Source organism: Siniperca chuatsi, linkage group LG12, assembly GCF_020085105.1.
Source record: "Siniperca chuatsi isolate FFG_IHB_CAS linkage group LG12, ASM2008510v1, whole genome shotgun sequence".
Taxonomy (NCBI): domain Eukaryota; kingdom Metazoa; phylum Chordata; class Actinopteri; order Centrarchiformes; family Sinipercidae; genus Siniperca; species Siniperca chuatsi.
Genome location: NC_058053.1, coordinates 24,497,495 through 24,521,951, shown reverse-complemented (window position 1 = coordinate 24,521,951; position 24,457 = coordinate 24,497,495). Strand labels below are relative to the sequence as shown.

The following is a 24,457-nucleotide window of genomic DNA, read 5'->3' as shown; positions in this document are numbered from 1 at the left end:
GAATTTTTTAAATGCATGGCTTTTCTGAGCCCCTTCTTGTTTGCTCTGGTGATGGACGGGCTGACAGATGAGGTTAGACAGGAATCTCCATGGACTATGATGTTTGCGGATGACATTGTGATTTGTAGTGAGAGCAGGGAGCAGGTGGAGGAAAATCTAGAGAGATGGAGGTCTGCTCTGGAAAACAGAGGAATGAAGCTTAGCCGCAGTAAGACAGAATACATGTGTGTCAATGAGAGGGACCCAGGTGGAACGGTGAGGTTACAGGGAGCAGAGGTGAAGAAGGTGCAGGACTTTAAGTACTTAGGGTCAACAGTTCAGAGCAATGGAGACCTTGGAAAAGAGGTGAAGAGGCGAGTGCAAGCAGGTTGGAACGGGTGGAGAAAAGTGTCAGGTGTGTTGTGTGATAAAAGAGTATCAGCAAGAATGAAAGGAAAGGTGTTCAAGACGGTGGTGAGACCAGCGATGTTGTACAGCTTAGAGACAGCGGCACTGAAGAAAAGACAAGAGGCAGAGCTGGAGGTAGCAGAGCTTAAGATGTCGAGGTTCTCTTTGGGAGTGACGAGGATGGACAGGATCAGGAACGAGGACATCAGAGGGACAGCTCATGTTAGATGTTTCGGAGATAAAGTCAGAGCGGCCAGATTGAGGTGGTTTGGACATGTTCAGAGGAGACACAGTGAATATATTGGTAGAAGGATGCTGAGGTTGGAGCTGCCAGGCAGGAGGTCTAGAGGAAGACCAAAGAGGACATTTATGGATGTAGTGAGAGAGGACATGAAGTTAACTGGTGTGAGTGAAGAGGATGCAGAGGACAGGGTTAGATGGAGGCACATGATTCGCTGTGGCGACCCCTGAAAGGGAACAGCCGAAAGGAAAAGAAGAAGAGTATGTATACCCTTTGGCACCGCTATTTTTACTTAAGTGAAATATCTGAGAACTTCTTTCACCACTGGTTGTTCATTATGATAGCGAGGGAGTTTATTGTGAAAGATCCTTCATTTCACGTTGACGTCGCGACCTTTATTTTGAAAACATGAACACACGCACCGGAAGACGACACGATTCCGCTGCTAGCTTTATGCTAACCTGACAGAAGTAGTCTGTGTTTTTCAGTGCTTCGTCTGATACAAGAACTAACGTCAGCTTTTACTTTCTGACAGCAACCTGCAGAAGTATCGCATGAATGTTAACAGTAAAGTAAACCTCAGTTTCTTTATTTAACCAGACGTTAGATAACCTTACGTCTCATCTAACGTTAGCTAATAGCTGTTACTATGTTGTTAATTTGTACAATTATCCAAATGATTTTTAAAATGCATATCAAACATTTCATTCGACATTTTGGGACACCTTCACTTTCTTGCTTACTTTCTGAATTGTTTAATTCTGATTGTTTTGTGTCTTTATTTTTTTCCATAGTCGTTATATGAAAAATATACGTCGAAAACATGTACATAACTGTACATAGGCCTATATTTAGGCCTATGTACAGTTATGCTGTTTCCAGTGCACCCCGATGTGATTGTATCGTTATAAGTTACATTTTTATTCAGATACTTTCACATCGTGGCCTGTTTTGCACTTTTTTTTTTTGTTGTACAGCGTCTTCTTCTTTTCCTTTCGGCTGTTGTACAGCGTAGTTCTGTGGATTTACTTCCGTATTTGTTTCCCAGCAATCCTCTTTTAGGTGTGTGCATTATTTATTTAAATTTAACTTCTTTGGGTGTGTCCACTCCTGACAGGCATGGCTGTGTTTGAGAACTGCTCTGTGCTTTTGGAGCTGAGGAATTTGCCCTACACGGAGAAGAAGAAGCTGAAGTCAGCAGTAACAGAGAATGGAGGCCACATTTTGTTTGTGGTCAATAAAGAGGTCAGAGGATGTTCCTTAGTACCAGGCATGACTGTTTGCAGAGATATCAGGCTGGTTAAGGCCTTTTATTAAAAACTAAATATCAGAATCAGAAATACTTTATTGATCTCCGTAGGGAAACTCTTTGTTACAGTAGCTTGCCTTTACGTCAGTTCACACAGCAGAAAGTACTAGCAAACAATATGATACACTATAAAAACACTATAAAAACAGGTCAGAGAATAAATTAGGTACCGGGTGGGTATAAGTATAAGATAAACTAAGTGTCGAGTACCAAGTGGGCTTACCGGTTGATGATGATAGTACAGTATAATAATACAATGTAACAAAATAAGTAATAAGTAATAAGCAGAGGTGCATGTACTGTTGAGAGTAATAGAGGTATATAATATCAATAACAATAAATAGGAAAAACTAACATGGGAAAACTAATATTGCATGGGAGTAGTACACAGAATATTGCACAATTATTCAATTATGGCGGAGATGTAAAGATCAATGTCCAGTTTAGTGACCTAGGGTCATACAGACTAACCCTTAGAGGGAGGAGTTAAAGAGTTTGATGGCCACAGGCAGGAATGACTTCCTGTGGCGCTCTGTGGTGCATTGTGGGGGGATGAGTCTTCCGCTGAAGGTGCTCTTTTGCTTGAACAGCACGTCATGGAGAGGGTGGGAGACACTGTCCAAGATGGCATGTTTGGCCAGCATCCTCCTCTCTGACACCACCGCCAGAGAGTCCAGCTCCAGCCCCACAATGTCACTGGCCTTACGGATCAGGCCAGTGACATTGTGGGGTGGAGCTGACTCTCTGGCGGTGATATCCTTCTTCAATGTACTATTAATGTAGATTCAGCATTCATGATTATTCTGTATGTCAGTAAGACACCATGGCAGCAATGCATGCTGCTGCCTCCTAGATTTTGTCTGATTCCAGGGCACTTCTGCGCGTTGGATATGTTCATATACAGTAACAAAAATCACAACTTGCTTTCTGATTTCTGCCTTCATTTCCCACAGTGCTCTCTGGTAGTGACCAGTGATGTGTCCAACCTGAGCACCAACAGGCTGCGTAGCATTCAAAAATACCAAACGCCCGTGGTCGGGGTGGATTATGTGTACAGCTGTCTGCAGAGAGGAGTTCTTCTGCCTGTGGATGAATACAAGCTGGATACTTCCTCTCTCTCCACTTTTTCACCTCCTCTTCCTCTCTTCTCACAGAGGCAAAGCCCACTCTTGCATCAAGGTATTATTCTTATAAGCAGTAATTGTTTCCAAAAAGCACATAGATATTGATCAATCTCGATCCAGGAAGTCTTTAAAATTCACTAATGGATGCATCTTAAATTTTACATTTCTCGTTTGTTTGTAGTAAATAGAAAAATTGGCTAGTTAGCATGAGTAGCAATGGCTGCTATGGTTGGATAGGCAAAGGAAAATAGCGCCAAACTCAAAGTAAACTTACCAAACTCCAAAGAAAAGGACATCACCAACGCTGGCTCCAAAACTAAACTGTCGGTGGCTACAGGGCTATGCAAATCCGAGCTTTATTGATCCCTGTTACTGCAGCACGCCTACCCCTAACCCTGATATTTGTAAATGCTCGTTATTTATCTTTTTATGTATCGAACTTTAAAATAAATTAAAAATTAAAGTTGGGTTGTTTTAAAATGTGCAGATTATGCAGTGTGGGTTTGTACACTGTTTGTGCAATCAGAGATGTGGCAATGTAAAATGCTAATCATTCACTTTGTTTGTACTGTGTCAGCCAGTTACAGAGGACAGACAGGCTGAACCAGAAATCAGAACTCCACCCATTTCCAACACAGTGACTCATGATCCTTCTCAGGAATCCATATGTCACCTCGCTTACATAGCCTGTGTGTTTAAATGCATACCAGAGGTTGGGTGTGTTATTAATGTATATGTGTTCTGCCTTGTGCATTGTAGTGTCCAAAGTACCAACAAGCAAAGCAGTTGGCGCGCCTCAGAGGGCAAAGAGTCCGGAGAGGAGCGGAAACGTCCTGGGAAAGTTCAGGTGTGAACAACGATCATCCTGGACATGCACAGTAGTGTGTTATATTAACACTGGGGATTAGGAGACAATGCCATACAACAAAATCTTATTAATTTTAAAGATGGTTAAAGCATTTATTTGGCATCGTAAATATAGTGTGACACTTTTGGCATAGACAGATGAGGCCTTTATGAAGCTGATTGACAGCCTATTCCTGTATATCTTTGAGTATTCCCTGCTCCTTCAGTCAAAGACGTATTATAAGACTTATTATAGACTTATTATAATACTAAAGAGAGTAGCTTTCACACACTCACAGGCAGCCCACCATAAGAATAATTTTCAAAAGAAAATGGATAATTTTCCTTCCTTTTCTTCACCCACACACCTCTGGTAGAATAACCATATTATCACATACCTTTGTCACATGGTGGTAGAAACAACTGGAGAAAACACACTACAAGAGTTTAAAAACTAAGTCAACATTTAGTTTTCATAAGCATTTCTGCAGAAAAACGTATTCCCAAATAAAATAAATAAAATGTCATTGATCTTTGCATTTTTGTCTTCAATTGTTAAATTTTCACAGACATTATACTGAAACTGATTCTGATCTTCCAACGTATCCGGATAATTTTCAAGTGGCCAAGTATTCGATTTTTGAAAAGGTAAAGCTGCAATTTAATTTTAGCTTACTACCACTGCCATTACAGTAGTACTAGAATTACTATTATTAATAATATACATTTCTCTCAAGATAAATAGCAACACCTGGTGTGTGCTGGAGCTGCAGAGTTTCAAAGGAGAGAAAGGACGGCAGTACCGTGTGGTCAGGTACTGGAAGGATGATGTAGCAGCCAAGGTATGAAGTCTTTTGTATATTACTGCTTGTACTGCATGTCAGCTCACAGATGACATGTTAGCAATTGGGAAATATAATAATTTTGTGAGCTCGATTTTGAAAACAAACAAAACGTAATTTCAGTCATATATATATATATATATATATATATATATATATATATATATATATATATATATATATATGTGTCTATATATATTGTGCTGTTTGTGTTTGTTGTAATAATTTCCTGTGATGTTCATTGTATTATGCTGTAGAAGTAAACTGAAGTTAAAAGGTATTTTCAGTATTGTTCAACCCATGTGGAATTGTAAGGTTTTTGTTTCAATTTGTATACCAAAATAGTGTAAGCACAAGTATTCAGAATTTCCTCATCAGTTTGAAAAAGCCTCTGAGACCGCATTTAGACCATCATAAGACACTAAACTGTCCAATGAGACCAGATCACCCAGGTTCTCAAGTAAGAGTCATCCATTTTTAGCCCCATCAGAGTAACAACTAATCAAAATTTGGGACTCAAGTCAGACTTGGATAGAAGGTTAACTTGTTGGGAAAACAGAAAAACACATACCTGTGTTTGTGCTAACAGAAGGCGGCGGTGAGGGATATGCTGGTGTTTCTGTCCACCTCAGAGGAAGCTCTGGAGGTGTACAAGGCCCTGATAGAGACCCTGCAGGCTACTGGTCTGCAGCTGAGGAGCAACATCCCTCCGCAGGCCCAGGACCTGGGTTCCGCCCCCCTCCAGCAGGTCCGACACACTCTCTGCACATTACTTTAGTAATAGTAGTAGTTTACACATTTTGCTGACAGTCCTTTTCCAAAGCAAGAAAAATAAAGCTGCAGGCAATTATGAGAAGGGTACTGTACTGTAACTTAGAATGCAGTTCCCTGGTTTGCTGCAAGGCATTGTATTTTTTAGCATAATTGCATAATTTTATCATCACGTGTTCAAGTAGCTGTATTTTTTTTTCAATAATTCATGCCCAGTCAGTTAATTTACAAAATTTCCTGATAATATGACACATTAATAGTATATAGTGTATATTTAAGGTTGATAATGATCTATTATATAATATAATAATAGTCACCGTAATAAAAAATACAATACAAATTCTAATAATACATTACACTACCTAATTGTCTTGAGGTTTGCATATCTGTGACTAACTATATTGATATTGTGGTAGCCTTAGTAAGCATCACATACTAGATCACCAACTTTAAAAGCAACCCATCAAAATATACCAGAATGTCAGTGTTTCTTTGACCCTAAAATAAAAAATATAAGGTTTACAGTATGCGCTGCACACATGTTCTGAGGTATTTCTGATACACATCAATAATATCTTAGTTAGCAGGATTTTGAGCTAGAAATTGTGTTATTATATCTGAAGCCTTAGGAGTCACTGCTGCTGGACATTTGTCTAGCCGAATCTAATGAACTGATCAGTTCATTTTCATTTGCCTTGTTTGACTGGCAGCTGCTGCTGGAGGAGAAGCTGAACACAGGAAGCTTATCACAGGAAGTGGGCGTATTTGTGGAGCTGCTGTGGACCGAGGCCCTGGGCTGCCTTGGCAACATCCTCAGGGTTTCGATCGATAAGCTCAGCCTCAATGATGTAAGGTTTTGGATTGTTCTGCAAAATCTCAGTCTGCTGTCAAACTACTGAAAACAACATCAGCTGTCCCATCAGCCTGTTGTTTGTTTCACCTTTCAGGAAAGACTTTCTAATCATGAATCTCATTCGAATTGCACTTGTGCTCCATGTCTTGTGTGTGTGTGTGTAGGTGAGCAGGGTGGAGGGCTTGTTGCTTCAAGCTCAGAGGAAGCTGAGGGAGGCAAATCATACTGAGGCGGCGTCTCTCATGGCTGAGGTTTACACGCTGCTACCACACCAAGCGCCCCAGTTTCTTCCCAATGCCAAGCTCATCTCTCAGAAACTGGACCTCTGTCAGGTAACACAACATACGCAGATGCACAAACACGAACACGTGGATACGAGTACATGCACTATGACAGATACACATAACAGACATATAGACATAAAGAACCAAACACTCATGTTTTAAAAGGTCTGTCATGTGCACACACGCTAGCTGTATCTTACATCCATGCTACACACTAAATCTAAGGGTTTTGAGTCTGTGGTGTGTTCACACTGGAAAAAATGACCAAATTAAGCATACTCAACATACTCATACATATTGTATCATTCCTTCTTAGTATAACACATTTAAGTATATTGGGTTTTTTGTAAACTAACTACAAAAACAGTATACTAAGACAATTAGCATATAGTATATACTGTATACAATTAGTAGGTAGAATGGTGTGTCTGATTAACGCTGATAAATACTCTTAAACACACACTAAGGCGTGGCAGTTTAGATAAGATTAAAATCTGATATTGTTAAACTACCACATTGTTTGAGGTGATTGTCATGTTTTCTTTTCAGTTGAGGGATGACATGCTTGAAAATTTTCTCTGACCTCTTGGGCTTCTAAAGCCATTTAGTTCTTCAACATTTGAAGTTTAAGAGAATGTACATGCATTAAAATTTTAAATATTTGGATTTGTGTTAATTGAAATTATTGTATGGTAATTAAAACCTCTGTTATTATCAAATGATATGAACTCATTTGGCTTATTTTGTTGTAAACAATTCTAGAGTGTAGCACAATAGCACACTTTTACTGTTTGACCACAAAATATTGATATATGATAAATGCAAAAAATGTATTGTTTGAGGCCCCACATACTCACATTCATAAACCCAAGTCACCACTGTCCCCTGCGCATATCCAGGTTAACATATACACGATCATTTCTCTTTGTCAAGTTAATCAGAGATGTTCTGAACGTGAGTGAGATGACTCTGAGAAGCCCAATGCCTTCCTGTCTGGGGAAGTACCGTGCTCTGAGATGCAGCATTGAGACGGTTCCCTCCAGCAGCTCCGAGTTTCAGGCTGTGACCTCTCTGCTGCAGGACAGGTAGCGCACCGCCTCAGAAATGCTTGTATGTCCGATATTCTGGTGGAAAGCAGAACCCATTTGCAGTGATACAGTGCTTCTAACCCCAATAACACACACTGCTTTTCACAAAACCTGTTGCTGGTATAAATGCACACCACCTGTTAATTGTGTTCCTATTTAAGGCCATTTATTGTCACAAATCTACCAGCAAATACCACAGTTGTCACACAATCTAATAAAGAACCCAGTAAATGTTCAAAGAGTGTTTGGAGGTATATAATGCAGTTTTAGCTTAATTAGCCTTTCCTCTTCTCAAGACATAGGAAATACAGATAGTACATTATTTACCAAAGGCTTTATATAAAGTCACAGGGACGTGCCATTCAATCCATTTGTTGTAAATAGTAGTAAGCCTTAGTGCCCATGTTTCCATCTGTGCTTTGCAGCAAGGTGCAGATCCAACAGGTTCTGCGTGTCAGCAGAGGGGTGGAGCTTCAGACGTTTAAGAGCGAGCTCGGGAACATTAAGCCCCTCCTCCATTCCTCCAGCCCCCGCAACTTTGTGGGAGTCCTGTCTCGGTGAGATCACACACACACAAATACACTAGAATACTAGAATTTTCATGATAAAAATGTCTTACCATTTATTGAATATATATTTGTAATATCATGTATCTAATAATATCTGTATTTGTTTACATATTGTATAGAAAATTTTGGTGGTAAAAATTGACCTATTTTCTTTTTGCCTAAAACACACAGTGGGATTGCACTGAAGAAGAGCCTCCCATTTTAACTAATTGAGCATCCTGAGATTTCAAAAGCCAGTACACCACCAGAGGAACATAATATATTCTTTTGGGTTTATTTAAAAAAAAAAATTAAGTTATAGACTACCCAGGTCATTGGCTGTAAGTTTGATTAAGTGCAGCTTTCACTCTACAGGGATTATGGATGAATAAATACATTTTCAAGTAGTAACCCTCTAGTGCTATTTGGAGCTGAGACTGCAAAAATACTGGATGTAGTGACAGATTTATATAATAGCTCACTTCTTAGCATATACACAATTTAAATCAGTTAATCAATATTCTGCATAGTAATGCTGACAGCCTGACAGTTACACTATTGTGCAGGTCTACATCTTCAACTGAACAATTAAGAAATCTTACATGGACTTTTATTTTGTAACTCGGTATTTTCACTTTCTCTTCAGTGGTCTGCTGCTGCCCCGTGTTGGAGTGGAGCATCATGGGATAGAGAGAACAGATGTTGGTAATCTGGGCAGTGGAATCTACTTTAGTGATGCCATCAGGTTAGTAGAAAATCTGAAATTGACAAGGTTTATTCTGTAAAAATTGTCAACTTGTTTTGACATATAACACCAACTTACCCATACAAAAATGGGTCCACTAACATGAGACATATGAGTTAACTTGTCCTTAACTTGAACTTAACAAGTTACTCTTGTATTGCCTTAAATCATAAGAAACAAAGTAAGCCCAAAATAATTTCAAAAGCATGTCTTTGAAAATACATTTTAAGAAAGCTAATATTGCACTAGTGAGCCTGCAGTCCTCAGTTACATTATCTGGGAACCCAGATGGCAACAACACAGTCATCTTTAGTAAGCATGTCTTTTGTCCTCCATCCACAGCACCAGTTTGAAATACTCCAAGCCCAGTGAGACAGATGGCTCTCGGCTGCTGTTGGTGTGTGATGTGGCATTGGGACGGTGCAGGGACGTCAACAAGAAAGACCTCACACTGACCCAGGCTCCTGAAGGACACCACAGCGTGCACGGGGTCCGCCGCACCCCTAACACTCACTCTGAGTTTGAGGTAGGAGTGTTTGAGTGTGAATGTAGATAGAAAGATAAATAGAACAAGGGCCTTCCTCTACACGAAGTGTCCCTAAACTGATTTTCATTCCTAATATGGGACACAGATCGGTTGTTTATCATGATGACCAATCAAATTGATTTTTCAATTCTGATTTGGAACACTTGAACACAAAGTTAAGAGTTTTAACTTCATTAAAAACTGGAATAAAAGCATGTATGTACAGGCAAAAAAAAAAATGTTTTCTTGTTCTACATTATGTTGCAGTAACACATCAATACGTCTATGCCTGTATACATGCCTCTTCGTCTATGCCTCTTAACATGTATAATTATACTTGTGCTCCAGGATGATGAATATGTGGTGTACAGTCCTGATCAGGTGAAACTGAAGTACGTGGTTCAGTTCAGCATCGAGGGAGACCAACTGAAAGAGTTCAGTCCTGCCATCGACACCTCAGCTGAGCCTAGTCTGCCATCTTCTGACCAAGGTGAGCACCTGCAAAATATTTCAAAGTATAGTTCTCCTAAGAGTTAGCAGTTTAAAAATGAAATTCTGATGTTACACACCATAGTGTTGGTGGCGATTGTTGTGTTTTCTTTTCAGTTGAGAGATTACATGATTGAAAAAATTATCTGACTTCTTCGGCTCTTAAAGCACTTTGATGAAGTCAAAATTGTGTTGAAATACCATCAAAGTGCAATTTTCTGGTCCACTCAGCTTAAGTGTGGAGTACTTTACTTCAGACCACAGAAACGTTTTAGCAGAGTTTTAGTTTTCGTGTTTAGTGTCTAAATGCTGTTTCAAAGGCTTTTCCATCCCAATGAGAGGACCGTTCTGATTAGATAGATAGATAGTTTATTTGTCCTCAATGACGAAATTCTTTTCCACAGTCAGTGCAAACATAGTACAAACAAGTAAGACATACAGAATTTATACAGAATTATACAAAATACGGGATTTACAGGGACATTTAATTACAGGGGTCACACAGCAGAGACACACACGGGAAATACATGGGCAAGGAGACAGAATCTCCACAGTGTTTTGGCCTTGCAATGATCAAGGTTTGGCTATCAGTGGTTTCTGTTTCAAGATATCTATATCATTATTGGCCTTTAAAAGCCTAAATGTGGCAAACCTACTGCAGCACAGTCTACTGTGTCATTTAAAACTATGACACCCTGAAATTTGCCTAAGGAGGCAATCCCATATTTCCAAAGACATAGTCAGTTATCATCACCAGAGACAGCGTTTTGTCTTGCTAACCATCACATCAAAGCAAGTCATTATAATTCATCACATTTCCATGCAGAAGTAACTGAAGTTAAAGCCTTCCTCAAGAATGACTGAAAGTCTTTAGATGTTGTAAATTATGTGGATTATTATGGAATAAGATAAGAAAACCTTTATTGATTCCACGTAGCTTTTACTATATACACTATGAAGCATGAAAAAAAAACATACTGTACTAAAATCAGCATACATAAATGGTAATTATGAAAGTAAATGGAATACAATGTACTGTCAGTTAAGGGGTGTTTTGAGTCTTGAGTCACTTTAAAAAAAAATAATAATTTCAAGGTGTTATGTTTTATCAATGATAATTACTTTAAGTAATACAGACTCGGGTTTTATTTTCACATTCATTCAATGAAATACTTGGTTTTACATTTTTTTAGTTTACTTGTAATTTGTTAAACTTGTTTTTGAAAGAGATTTTAAAGAGATGTCCTGTATTGTTGTGATTGCAATGCAGAAAACAAGGATTTTGTGTATGTTTTGGTGTGTGTGCGTGTGTGTAGAGCTCGGTTCGGAGGATGACGGGGTTGAAAGCATTAAAAACCCACTGGAGGGTGTGACAGCTGGACTGCTGGACAGCTCCGGTCAGCAGCTCCCTCTGCAGGCTGTCCACGTGAAGTGCAAACTGATGGATCTGCTCTCTCAGGTGAAAAAAGACAGCTCATTGAGTTTTTTCTTTATTTATTTTTTTGTGTGTTAGGTTGATGACAGCTCGATGGGGGATTTTATTCAACCTCCTAAAAAAACTGACTGCTGAGTTTACTGGCTCATATCTCAAATAAAGCGCTGACAGTATATGTCTCTCATCCGTCCTTGAAATCTGCCCTCTCCTCTGTCCTCTTTTAGGTCATCATTTTCCAAAAATACACCAATCTAAGTTCTGCGCCCATTGAGGCAAAGTATGTCTTCCCGTTGGATGATTCTGCAGCAGTGTGTGGATTTGAAGCTTTCATCAATGGGAAACATGTGGTGGGACAGGTAACCTAACTCTACTTTCTTATCAACATTTCTTTTTTTTACTATTTTTTTTACCTCCAGTTACAGTATTTCTTTATTATCTAATATGTTATTCTTTATTATTTATCTTTATTCCCAGCAGTTTGCTCCCTTCTGTAAATGACACAAAGGAAATTGAAAAAGTTCAGTTTGATATTCTCATGAAAGCCAGATTCAAAAGTTTGCATTTGGAATTTGCGTCCATTTGATCCAGATGTACAGTACAAAGTTTTGGATTTCTTTCTCATCTTTGGTGCTTGTACACATTGTGAGCAACTTTTGACAGGCTGCTCTTTTCTGATTCACTGCTCAGTGATTGGATACATTTTCACCCACCAGTACAACACAAAGGATAAAACTAACATTATGGATTCTTTGCTAAACCAATTTAACTTTGTTTTTTCATGTGTGTTTGGAACTCAGGTGAAGGAAAAAGAGGAGGCTCGCAAGGAGTACAGGCAGGCTATTGAGAAAGGTCATGGAGCCTACCTCATGGACCAGGACGCCCCTGTATGTCCACAATCTGCACTCAACCAAACACATATCATTGTGCTGATTCAAGCTCTAAGTTTAGCTATTTCCAATCCTAAAATATTAGACTGCACAATCAGTATATCAGAATATTTTATAACCCTTTTCACAGCATTTCATTAATGTCATCAAATAATTAAATTGATACATAAAAGTGTTTAGAGTTGTGAAGTGGAAACCGCTGCTTCCGTAAGTGTTTTTCTCCATTCTGTATTCCCATTTAATTTTTTTCTTTCAACAATATCTTCAATGTTACTGTCCTTTTGCTAGAAATACTACAATACCCATGAGCCTCAGCGGCCATTGCCATGGAGAAGAATCCAGTCAGAGGCGCGAATCAGAGCGGTGGCCAATTCAAAACGCTTTGTTGTTGCAACAAAACCCGGCGCCATAGTTGCTGAATTCAACCAAAGTTGACCCCAAAATTGAAACTGAACTGACTTAAGCTGCAGATTATAAAATCATTTTTTTCAACAGCATAATCGTTAGCTTCCACCCGCTGTTGGCGGCGCACATGACAGAATTTTATGTTTAGTGATTGGATGTTTCTTGCCGAAATGCACCGTGGGAGTCGTAGTTAACTTCGTTAACTTCTGAAATTTTTATGTACACAAGCTTGTACCGTCTACTTTGTATCAAAGGACCAGGTATTTTCTAACGCAGTTGTTAAAATTTTGGACTGATGATTTAACCTGGAGAGTTTCATGCCAATCCAAGGCGTAGAGGAGCTCCAGCTGTGAGTCACATACATTGTCTATGGGAAAAATAAATGAAATTTACTTGTGGAACCAGGGGTGCCTGAAATAGCTCCTCTCTCTTCGCAACTCTATTTCTCTACACTGGTTGTCATGTTATTTTTGTACTCACTGCAGGATGTGTTCACCATCAGTGTGGGCAATCTGCCACCTGATGCAACTGTCCTCATTAAAGTTACCTTTGTGTCTGAGCTGATCGTCAGGGACGGGAGTATTCTCTTCTCCCTGCCTGGGAGTGTGGCTCCATGGCAGGAGAGTGCAGCGCTCAACCAGACCACACAAGTAAGGAGAACCTGGACAGGAGGTCTGACAAAACCTAAAAAAAAAAGGAGCAAAACAGCAAGAAAACAAAGTGTATTTGCATCACTGTGATTTCTTTAATTTCTGCTCCTTATTTTCCTTTTGGTAGTGTTTTTTAGTCAATGAAATGTATTAGGTAGCAACACATATCAAACATAGCGGGACTTGCCTGCAGTGTTTGGTCTTCAATTTAATGTTTAGTTTGCTATCACCAAGCTAACTTACTTTTGCATGAACCATTCATCACAGGAGAAATTATAAACCGAGGCCAAGTGTTTTTGTTTATTTATTTTGCTGCATCAGGCTTGTGTCTTTCTGTCTTGGCTAGTGCTAGACTGTCCCCACCTGCTTGAATTTCGTATGGAGTTTAGAGGAAAGGCAAGGATATCATAGTATGTGAGGGGCTCAGCATTGAAAGTAAAATGGCTGGTGTTCTCGTGTTTTTGTTTGTTTTCCATTGCTCAACAGGTCACTGTGGAGAAGGTGTGTGTGACTGATGAGGCAGCAAGTACGAGGTGAGTTATGTTATGTTTTGACTATTTTAATGCAATTTGTGTTTAACGTAATTTTGAACCCATTAGATCCCTGAAATCTGACTCCTTTAATGCTGAATGTTCAGTGGTGTAGTGTGGTGAAGCAGTGGATCTATTGTGGCTCATCTGTCATTTGTCAAGTAAAACATTTGGACAAAAAAGTGTGTTGTCCTTCTCTATATTGTTTTTTCTAATGCCTACTCCAGCGTGTGCAGCTAGAGGCTATGTTCAATGTGTTGTTTTTTTTCCCTCAGAGAGTTCACCCTGGATATGTCAATTGAGATGCCCTATGAGATCTCCAGCCTGAAGTGCATCACTCACAAAGTCAAGATTAAGGTAATTTGATTTAAACATTTATTGTGTTGAATATGTTGAATGCCTTAATATAAAAATGGATCAAGGAATTAAGTTCTAGAAAATGTTTGGAGTTTTGGTACTGAAGCTGTGTCACTTTGCACAACCTGCGTACCATAAAATAAAGATAAAAATGTTTCTCTTTCATATATTTCTACTAATGGGGTTTAACTGTCTACCTCACATTTGCTAAAATTATGACTTGATAAAATGAGAAGTTTATCAGCAGAGAATTTGTAATTATGAGGATGTTTAATTAACATAATCTCGAAATGATTTATCTTTTTGTCCATGTCAAAATACTAAAGATCTGCTTGTTACAGCTTCAATAGAATATGCTTGCTTTTCTCTTTTCTTCATATCAGAATTTGATGTATTTTATTTTTATTTATTTTATTCTGCTGCTTAGACTGCATAAATAATTTTAAGCCTATAGATTGAGTTATGATATGATGCAGATTTGTCATTACATCATCGAAACTATACTTGATAGTTTAATCCATAAAAAAGTAATCATTACTTACAACCCTAGTCCATTTTCTCTTTTTCATGTTTATCCTTTTTTCTTTTCTGTGTGTGTGATCCCATAGAGAACAGACTGTAAGGCAGTGGTGAGCGTGCTGCCAGGAGAGGTCATGGGTCCAGAAGGTTTCCAGCTGTCAGTCACTCTGTCTGAGGTCCACCTGCCCAGGATGTGGGTTGAGAAACACCCTGACAAGGACAGCCAGGTCTGTCTGTCTGTCTTCATCTCTTTCTCTCACTCTGTGTTACTTATTTTTTTAACCATCTGTCACTCTCTCCTCTAGGCCTGCATGTTGGTTTTCTATCCAGACTTTGACGTCAACTCCAGTCCAGCATCCGATGAAGTCGTCCTGTTGCTGGACACGTCTGAGTCCATGAAGGGAGAGTCTCTCCGCATGGCCCAGAGAATCGCCCTGCAGGTCCTCAAAACCCTCGACCACAACCTCAGACTCAATGTAATTTTCTTTGGCACAGGTCAGTTTTATCCTTCTTATGTTTTTGTGTATATAGTGATAAGACCTAAAAAAATACAGAGGAAGTACAAGTTGGCAAGATGAGACAAAGTGAAACTGTCTCACCATTAAAGAGGAAGCTTTTCACCCGACTTTTCACCATGCAAACTCTCCTTTTACATGAAAGTTTCCTCTTAATAAACCAAACTCTTTAGTTTAAACTTGTTCAATCAATTTCTCATAGATCATTATCTTACCTAATATTTTGCAAAAGTAACTAATGACTACAGTAGTCAGTAGTCATTTTCCTGACTTTCTACTGTGGTTTTGTCTGTCAGATCACACAGAAACTTTCCCGACAGCACAGCCGCTTGTTGAAGCTCGTCAGGCAGCCGAGAGGTTCATCAAGGTGAGTTATGACTGGCAGATTCTTTCATACTGTAGTTCAACCTGGAAGCCATTGTTATAGAGAATATTGAATAATGTTACTGCAGAGCTCTGACATGAAGCAAGCATATATTGTTTTTCAAATCCAAATTAGAGGGCTGCAGATGTTTTATTTTTTTCTTCGTTTATTTCCATTGATTAATATTATTAACCTAGTACTAAAGTTCAACTGTGTAACATGTAACAGACCTTAGTTAATATACTGTAATTTATCAACTTAACTACACAAAAGTCACTACTACTGTATTACTGTACTGTAATAATAGGCTATTTTTACTGCAGTACCAAAAGTGTGCTACACTTTTTTTGCACTTGTGTGGTAAACAAAAGAGATTTTTCATCTGTGTGAAATGGCTCCAACCTGACCGTGCAGCCATTAAAGGAACTTAATCCTGTGATACATAGATATACTAAACTTTACTATTTCACTCTATATATTCTGTATAATAAACAGGAAACAATGGACTGGCCAATGTAAGGTGAATTTCTTATGTGAATTTAGGGATTCCTTTAACAACATACTGAACAAAGCTATATTATATTTAAAAAGTAAATAACCAGACAAAAATGTTTCTCATAGCAAATTTTTTTTAGGATTTTTTTAAATTTAATATTAAAAGTAACATCAAATCGGAATCGGAATTTCACACCTAGTGTGTGTGGACAATTCATCCAAAAGCTAGGTTTTTAAAAAAAAAACAAGAAATTTAAAAGTCATGTTTAGTTAATTAGTCATTTAGGAGACTTAAAGGCAGAATAAGTAGAATTTTTCAGTTGCTGTTTGCAAACACAAGTTGGCACGCTAGAGAATTAATGAAGATAGGGCTTCATCCTGTCCGCTCTGTGGCCCTCTCTGCACTGTGTGTGAGTGTAGCTCAGCCCCAGCCCCTCGGCCAAACAGACACACAGACTTACACACAGACAGAGGAGAGAAGGAGACAACGATGTCGCTATTTTTTTATAAAGTCCCGACCTCACAGCCTGCTCGCTGTTATTGGCGGGGGGCTACACACCACGGCCCAAAGGGAGACGCCAACCAAAGAACAGGAAAAACACCCCTTATTTCAACTTCGGAGTGTTCACACATTATTCCAAGGTGGTTAGCCCTTGTGCTAACCTTGTATTCACGTCAGATAATTAGCCTAAATTAGCTACTTTTTTGTAGCAGTTTGTTTCAAAGTGAAGCCAGATACAATCAAACAAAAAGTGTATAGCTCATATGAAATTAGCTGAATTGATTGTATTAGTGTATTGTATAGGATTTGATTTTGATGTAACTGCAAGCGGTTCTGCCAAGAGTTTGTTGACGTATCTGTAGTTTCAGTGGGAGATGTTGTCAGATCGGAAATACTAGATATCGCCGACTCAGAATAACGAGTCGGAGACTGATGTGAATGATTTTTCCCACTTGGTTGCTCGTTATTCCGGTTTAATGATATGATTTGAACGCAGCATATGCCTGTGTGTTCTGAAAGCTCTGTTCCTCTCCCTCTCCTACCAGCACTTCTCTCCTGTAGGGGGCAGCACTGAGCTGTGGCGGCCCCTACGAGCGCTCAGCCTGCTGCCTCCATCCCGCGGCATCAGGAACCTGCTGCTGCTGTCGGATGGCCACATCCAGAACCCAGAGCTCACCTTGCAGCTGCTCAGAGACAACGCTCAGCACAGCCGCCTCTTCACCTGCGGCCTCAGGTCTGAACGGGTGGAGGGGTCATTGGTCACGGCTGGTGTGAGGAAATCGACTTTTGATTTTCTCAGTTAAAGGTTCACTCATGAAATGCCCAACAGAGCCCCAAATCACAAGAACATCCTTTTAGCTTACTGTTTATGTTGATGAGTGCTGTGCTACTACAGTCGATGACACTGTTTAAAATCTATAACGTCACTAGTCAGAAAGACACTTTTATAAGGTGAAAAGGTGCAGACAGGTTAAAACTCTCTGAGCTCTAAGGACAAACACATTTATACATTTTTCATATACAGCATTTGTCTACAGTACAGTAGAAGCTACTATACTCTGCACACTGAGCTCTTTTTGATTACAGACTTTTTAACGGTGCGTGTTGCTGTTTCTTTGTCGTTTCAGCCCGACAGCCAATCGGCACATGCTGAGAGCCCTGTCTCAGGCAGGGGGTGGAGCCTTTGAATTCTTCGACACAAAAACCAAACACAACTGGGCAGAGAAGGTGAGACTGCGTACCTTTAATTAATCACAGATAATCATACAGTATATTCTGATTTTATGTTTCTGCTATTAATTATTGTGTGAACTGTTTTTACTACTGGTCACCATTTTGTGGTTTTCATTTTTGCATAATTTCTCATGCACTCATTTGTTAATGAATTATGTTGAAAAAACGAATCCAAAATTAGGATATAACTACATTTCCATTGCACCTAAATGAAAATAAATGATTCACACTTAATGTAACAGCACTTATACAGATGTTTCCATATAGGCCTCGTACAAGAGATTGTTGTACTATTGTACCCTCAAATGAAGTGCATTCAATGCCATTTTAGTGACATCCCTTTCAATCCTAATGCATTTCTAATGCAACCAACACTCATAAAATGTCACAAATACACTTTCACATAGAATGAAATAACCTCTGTTGATCCATCTGTTTACCCTTTGTTTTGTCTGTCTTGGCTGCAGGTGGCATGTCAGGTGAAGCGTATGGCGTCTCCTGGTTGCAGTTCAGTGTCTGTAAAGTGGCAGCAGTTCAATCCAACAGCGCCCCTTCCTGTGCAAGCCCCCAAGCAGCTCCATGCTCTATTTAATGACTGTCACACCCTGGTTTACGGCTTTGTGCCGCACTGCACTCAGGTACGCACTTTATACACATGACTGCAAACTGAATTACTGCTGAATTGCATTTTTTCTTGTGTTGCTTGCCGATATTTTTATATTTTTGTGAGTGTGTGTAGGCTATTATTCTGAATCTCACTTAGGGCTGCAACTAACGATTATTTTTTATTATTAATCAATTCATATGTCAAATATTTTCAATCAGTTGTTTTGTCTATAAAATATCAGAAACTAGTGAAAAATGCCCATCACAATTTCCCAGAGCTCAAGGTGATATCTTCAAATTGCTTGTTTTCTTTGACCATTAGTCAAAAACACACAATATTAAATTTACAATGATATAAAACTCAGTAAAGCAGCAAATCCTCATATTTAAGAAGCTAGAAACCAGCAAATATTTGGCATTTTTCCTTGAAAAAAGACTCAAATAATTGTTGCTTGTAACTTGCTACAGGCCACCCTCCTTGGAAACCTGAGTGGTCAGGAGCTCAAAACCATGGTGTCAACCAGTGAGCTGCAGAAGACCAGGGGCACAGTAAGTACTCACACTCAACAGACTCAACAGTACCTGATAGATAGACAGATAGATAGATGATGCAGGTTGATGGTGATTGTCATTATCATGAGGATGATGAGGCAGTGATTATGATGTCTATTGATCTATGTGTTCAGTTTCTTCACAAGCTCACAGCAAGGGCCCTCATCAGGGATTATGAAGACGGAAGCCTGGATACCAATGAAGCTGAACATGAGGTGTGTTTGTGTGTGTTATTGAGTGAGACCAAAAACAACCCACCAACGTCCAGTCTGGTGGGATGACCTGGATTTTTTTCTTTCCCAGGGGAAGAAAGCAGAGTTGAAGAGCTTCATCATCGAGTTAAGCAAAGAGTTCTCGATCCTATCTCAGTTTACCAGTTTTGTGGCCATCGAGGAAAGGGTTTGTGCATTTTTCAGCCTCTTTCACATTTATAAGGTTATTTGTATTTATATCTGGTAGCTGCCCAGGGCAACCAACCCACTCACCCACTCACTTTACACCCTGGATTTTAAGGTTTTGTAACATCATGTTTTGTAGCTCCCAACCAAACCAAGCTTCTCTACCTTGTTTTAGGACTCAGAACAAACAGAGAAGGGCTTCACAGACATCCCCGAGTTGATCGCAGAGGAAGATGTGGACTTCCTCCCCTACATCAGCTGGATTTCTCCTCAGGATAGTGAAGAGGAAGGAATGAATGAAGACAAGGCTGAATATTGCTGTTTCCATGATTTGACTGTGTGTGTGAGTTTTGTGAAATCGGGGGGGAAGGAAAGAGCCAATTTACTTGTTGTGATTTACTAATTGACACTTTTATGAGCTGTATTTGTCTCTCTGTTGTAGGAAGACGACATTTTTTATATGAGAGATGAGGAAAATGTTTGTGTGGAAGAGGCGTATGAAGAGATGGAATCTGAAGAAGTGGGATTTTATCTGTGCGACAGACTTCCGCAACCCGAGTCGCACACTTTCAGTGTTCATCCAGGCCTCTCATTTGATCCTCCTCCTCCTCCTCCTCCTCCTCCTCCTTGCCCATCTCCTCCTCCTGTAGCTAGAAAACCCTCTCCCTCTCTCCATTATGATGAGTCAGTTCTAGTCAGTGAGTCAGTGGTGACACATATAAGTTCAGGGAACTTAAGGATGCAAGCTTCCTTTTTACCTGAAATTCCCACGCTCAGAGACATCAGGAATCTTCTCAGTGGTGATCTAGGCATGCCTCAGTTGGCTGCTGAGTCTTATGGCACAAACAATAGTTCCCCTGCCTCTATGAAAATCCTCTCTTACACAGGACTTGCACCTGCACCTTCTACAGATGATTTCACTAGAAATTCAAAAAGAGATCACTGCTTACACAAGCCTCTCTTTGGGGTGGGGAGGAGAGAACACAGTTTTGAAGTTCAACAATCAGGTTTTGGTTTCAGTGGCTCTAAAGTTAGAGAGGAATTTTCTGGGACTTCAGAACCCCTTCTGCCTCAAGTCCAACCCCTTAAATGGGATTATCCAACAAAAGATGCATTGCATCCGTCGATGCACCAACTTGAAAACAAATTCCCACGTAAGAAAAGGATGGCACTAGGCTCATTAAGAATGCCTGAAGCAGTTCAACCAACATTTTTTTCTTTTGGGGCAAGTCAGGCCCAGAGTGAATTTGCCCCTGATGGAGGTGTACCTCAGCCTGTTTTCGGGAGTGGGATTTTAAATAGTAGTCTAAGTCGCCCCCGAGCTTTGCAGAAGGCTTATCCTGCGTCAGGCATGAAGCACCCTGATCCTCTGTTTTTACCAGTTCATCGACCCTTCGAGTAAGTCCAAAAACAATTATTATTATTATTATTTAGATATGCTTCAACTTAGAAAACCCTAATAATAATTCTTGTGAATCAATTGTTGTTGTCAAAATGCTTTACTCATTTGAAATGGTGGCAAGGTTTTGGTTGAAAAAATGAAAACAGACTACATCATCTGTATGTTAACTGACTAATGGACTGAAAGTTATTTGTCCTATGTATGCATCTATGCATGTGGAAGGAAAAGAAAGTCAGCATAAGTGTGTGTTTATGTTTACATTTCTGGATGCATGTGTGTTGTTAATATAGAACAGCTGTCACATCATTGTCAATATTCACTAAGAGTGTCCTGCTGTGATCATGTTGTTTCAGGAGAGAGGCAGCAGATCCTGAAGTACTGAAGCTCAGATGGACAAAGATCTTCAAGATGCAGCATTCAGTAAGATATGATAAAACTTCATTGGGTCTACTTGAATGTAGCCAATGAACAGATGAAACTAAACTTAGCTTAAACTAAAAACATAAATCATGGCTGCATTTCATTCAGGTGTAGCAATTCCAGGGCCCTAATATTTTGTATGCTGGCTTACTTGTGTGCCTAAATTAAACCTTTGCTTTTCCTGCAGAAAGTTAAAATGTCTTCTTTGAGAAAGGTTTATCAATTCTGATCTTTTGATTTTTTGATTTATTTTTTTTGTAACCCATTGTTCTAGGACCACTATCTGTCACGAAGCCTGCATTGCACTTTGTTCAAACACTGGAACCATTTCTTAACAGACAGTGTTGTGAGTGATTTAATGTCAGCAGTTTCAATGATGTATTCTGACAGCATGCGTCCATGAGCAGAGCCAATTTGGGCTACAAAAGCAGTTGCTTTGCGTCAGTTTTAGCAATATTTAAGTTAAGTTCTGCCATAGTTTGAAAGTTTATTTTTATTAAATGTCATTCCTTTCACCACAGGGTTTTCCTTACAATCTCTTACTAAGCAATTTCAGTGTCATCATACTGTATATAACGTGTAACATATTGCATTACATTGCATTCATTTAGTAGACGCTTTTGTCCAAAGCAACTTACAGTACTGTTTTTTTGTCTTTCTTGGATTTAAAAAAACATATTTTTTTGTCCTTGACTATTAGCATGCTTTTTCATACTAGCAGTCCGTGGGGAAGTGGGACATTGGTTTGCATAGGAAATGAAAAATTGAAACATTTATCTGTGTGTTGCAGGAGGGCTTCTGGGAGTTAACCACAGAACTGGGTGAATTCATAAATGTCGATGTAGAACTCTTTGCCAACGTGTTCCTGAAAAGCAAGGGCATCCATTCTCTAGGTGAGAACTCTCAGAACCTGTTTCATACCTTCAGTGTGGAAATCGCTTTGTCATTTCAGATCATTTTTACCAATTCTAACATCTGTTTCTGGGTCTAGAAGATTGGGATCATACAGTGGAGACAGAAATATACAGATCATTTGCTTAAATAAAAGTACCATAATGTAAAATTTCTCCATTACAAGTTAAATGTAACATTTTACTTAAAAGTAAACAAATACAAGCATTAAATGTTCTCAAGTACATTGCATAATCATGTAAACAGTATTGAAATTACATAAATTGCCCAAGGGCAGGTTGGTCTGCATACTACTGGGGAGTTCAACTGCATTGTATTGACCCTTCAGGTGAAAATGTCTTACCTTTATTCATGAAGATTCTCTTGTTTTTAGATCATTAGGATGAGTTGAAAAACAACATCCTTTTTTTATTAACTACAAACATGGTGGAAAACAGGTCAGTTCTCATGCGACAGCTCTGCTTTGAAACAGACTTTATTAGCATTGTCAGCAAGTAAGGAGTGAAGGAAGTGGTCATTTCCCCCAAATCACAAGCAACATTTTCCAACTTTCCCCCAGAATTATCTAGCCTTGTCCAGGTTTTGAGATATTCACCAGTAAGACCTCCGCTGCCACCCCAATACAATGAAGGTTAATGGGATTTTTTTGTGGTGCTCCATTAAAAAAATACATTTTAAAAATGCAACAGTAACATCTCTTTCCAAATGTCCTGTCATTGTGGCCAATTTTCATTGGGAACTTCTGTATTAGTGAAGAAATCTGCTCGGTTTTCCTCACTGTGGCCGGTCCTTGCTACTAGTTACAGATATCTCGGCCAGGATTTGCGCTTTGGATCTCACCATTTGCTACCAATGTTAAAAACGTGTGTGTGTGTGTGCGTGTGTGGTGTGGTGTAGGTGTGAGGGCCCATGCAGACATCCTGAAGCTGGTGGCGACTCTTCTGGTTCTGCAGCTGATGAGGGTGGAGAAGCTGGCGGAAGGCAAATTGCTCCGCACCCTCTTCTGCCTGGACGACTCATCTCAGCCCAGGTCTGTCCAAAACCAGACAAAACCAACATGAAGATAGTGAAATGAATGCGTTTTTTGGTATTTGTGAAAACACATCAACTGAGACTAAACTTGAAGGCACATACTGCAACCAAAATACATGTTCAAAACAGGACATGTGGGGACAAAAGAAGTGTGATGTCTTATGGTAATGAAGCAAATCTTTCTCAGCCTTACTCACATGAGGTTAAATTAGAATCATGTGGGTTACAACCTACAGTAGATGTAAAAAGTCAACTGAAGATATGATAAATCCAAGATCAAGCATAAAAGCTTGAATTGTCAGAAGAGGAACTCATCTGTAAGAGGAAGCAGTCTATACAATTATTAGCACTTTATTCAAAAATGACCTTATAAGTACTTCTTAAAATCATACATTCCTGGTTTAACCTTGTTTTTCTTTTGTTTGTTTTTTCCTCAGTTGGAGAAGTTTCATAATTTATTGTCATTTTCTGCTCTGACAGTTAGGTTTGTAAAATCATCCAGAGTGGCTACGTCTTTTGTTAACAACTGACTTTTTCTTCCAGGCCCGAGCGGTGGGAGGAGGTGAAGAGGGCGGTGGACTGGGTTTGCTGGGCTGACCGGCAGTACCCATGTGTCTACAGCCGACTGGAGTTTGGTTTGAGCTGGGAATCCTCCACCCGTCAGCTGCTAGGTTACGAAGGCCTCCCTCCCTCCTCACCTCTCAGTGGTCTGAAACTGCAGAGGACCGCTGTCCCTCTACTGGTCCCCTGAGCAGGCCAACATGACTGATGGAACATGAAGAGAAGATGAAGTGAGAGAAATGCATACCTGCTTGCCTTTTTGAGTGGATGAGATTATCTTTTTGATTTATTTTTACATAGATATGTACGGATTTCTTTGCCTTATGTAAAGCAATTTGAATGTGTCTGTCAGTGTGTTTACATGCACTTAAATAACAAGATGCAGTTGGTTTTCTGCAGTAAACTGATTTTTTAAACTTCATGCATACGGGTTTCTGGGTACACTAATCGTCTTTTTACATGTATTCATGACTATCTTTAAAGAAAAAAGATAATTACACACAACAGATTTGCACTAATTAGGTAGTTGGCTTTATCAAGTGTCACTTGTTCTTTGTTATGGTGGTAGTTGATATTGTTTCTGTGTGTCTAATCATGAACAGAATTAAAATCTTTTAAAATGTTCCTTG

General features: G+C 39.4%; 1 protein-coding gene across 5 annotated transcripts; it reads left to right on the top strand.

Annotated features, from left to right (window-relative positions):
* Positions 1-1,058: 1,058 nt before the first annotated feature.
* Positions 1,059-24,452, top strand: parp4 (poly (ADP-ribose) polymerase family, member 4). Of its 5 annotated transcripts, none has more exons than XM_044216822.1 (35): positions 1,059-1,195; positions 1,746-1,873; positions 2,891-3,116; positions 3,821-3,908; positions 4,477-4,555; positions 4,645-4,749; positions 5,339-5,497; positions 6,231-6,368; positions 6,538-6,705; positions 7,591-7,742; positions 8,171-8,302; positions 8,940-9,038; positions 9,381-9,564; positions 9,913-10,054; positions 11,370-11,512; positions 11,713-11,844; positions 12,286-12,372; positions 13,266-13,430; positions 13,917-13,963; positions 14,236-14,317; positions 14,926-15,063; positions 15,142-15,331; positions 15,648-15,718; positions 17,258-17,445; positions 17,840-17,939; positions 18,413-18,583; positions 19,020-19,100; positions 19,238-19,318; positions 19,407-19,502; positions 19,677-19,838; positions 19,944-20,899; positions 21,257-21,323; positions 22,114-22,216; positions 23,133-23,265; positions 23,811-24,452. In XM_044216822.1, exons 1-35 carry the CDS (start codon positions 1,183-1,185, stop codon positions 24,016-24,018), a joined length of 5,214 nt encoding a protein of 1,737 aa, XP_044072757.1. In that variant the 5' UTR covers positions 1,059-1,182; the 3' UTR covers positions 24,019-24,452. The 5 variants fall into 5 exon arrangements, with proteins under 5 accessions (XP_044072757.1, XP_044072756.1, XP_044072760.1 ...); XM_044216821.1 differs by having other exon boundaries at positions 19,677-19,844; XM_044216824.1 differs by having other exon boundaries at positions 1,063-1,200; positions 19,677-19,844.
* Positions 24,453-24,457: the final 5 nt, after the last annotated feature.

Bases quoted from the DNA above. Each gene is read 5' to 3' on its own strand.
- parp4 (XM_044216821.1), top strand. The intron at 5,498-6,230 runs GTCCGACACACT...TTTGACTGGCAG, and splicing joins GTTCCGCCCCCCTCCAGCAG to CTGCTGCTGGAGGAGAAGCT. The intron at 17,940-18,412 runs GTGAGACTGCGT...TCTTGGCTGCAG, and splicing joins AACACAACTGGGCAGAGAAG to GTGGCATGTCAGGTGAAGCG.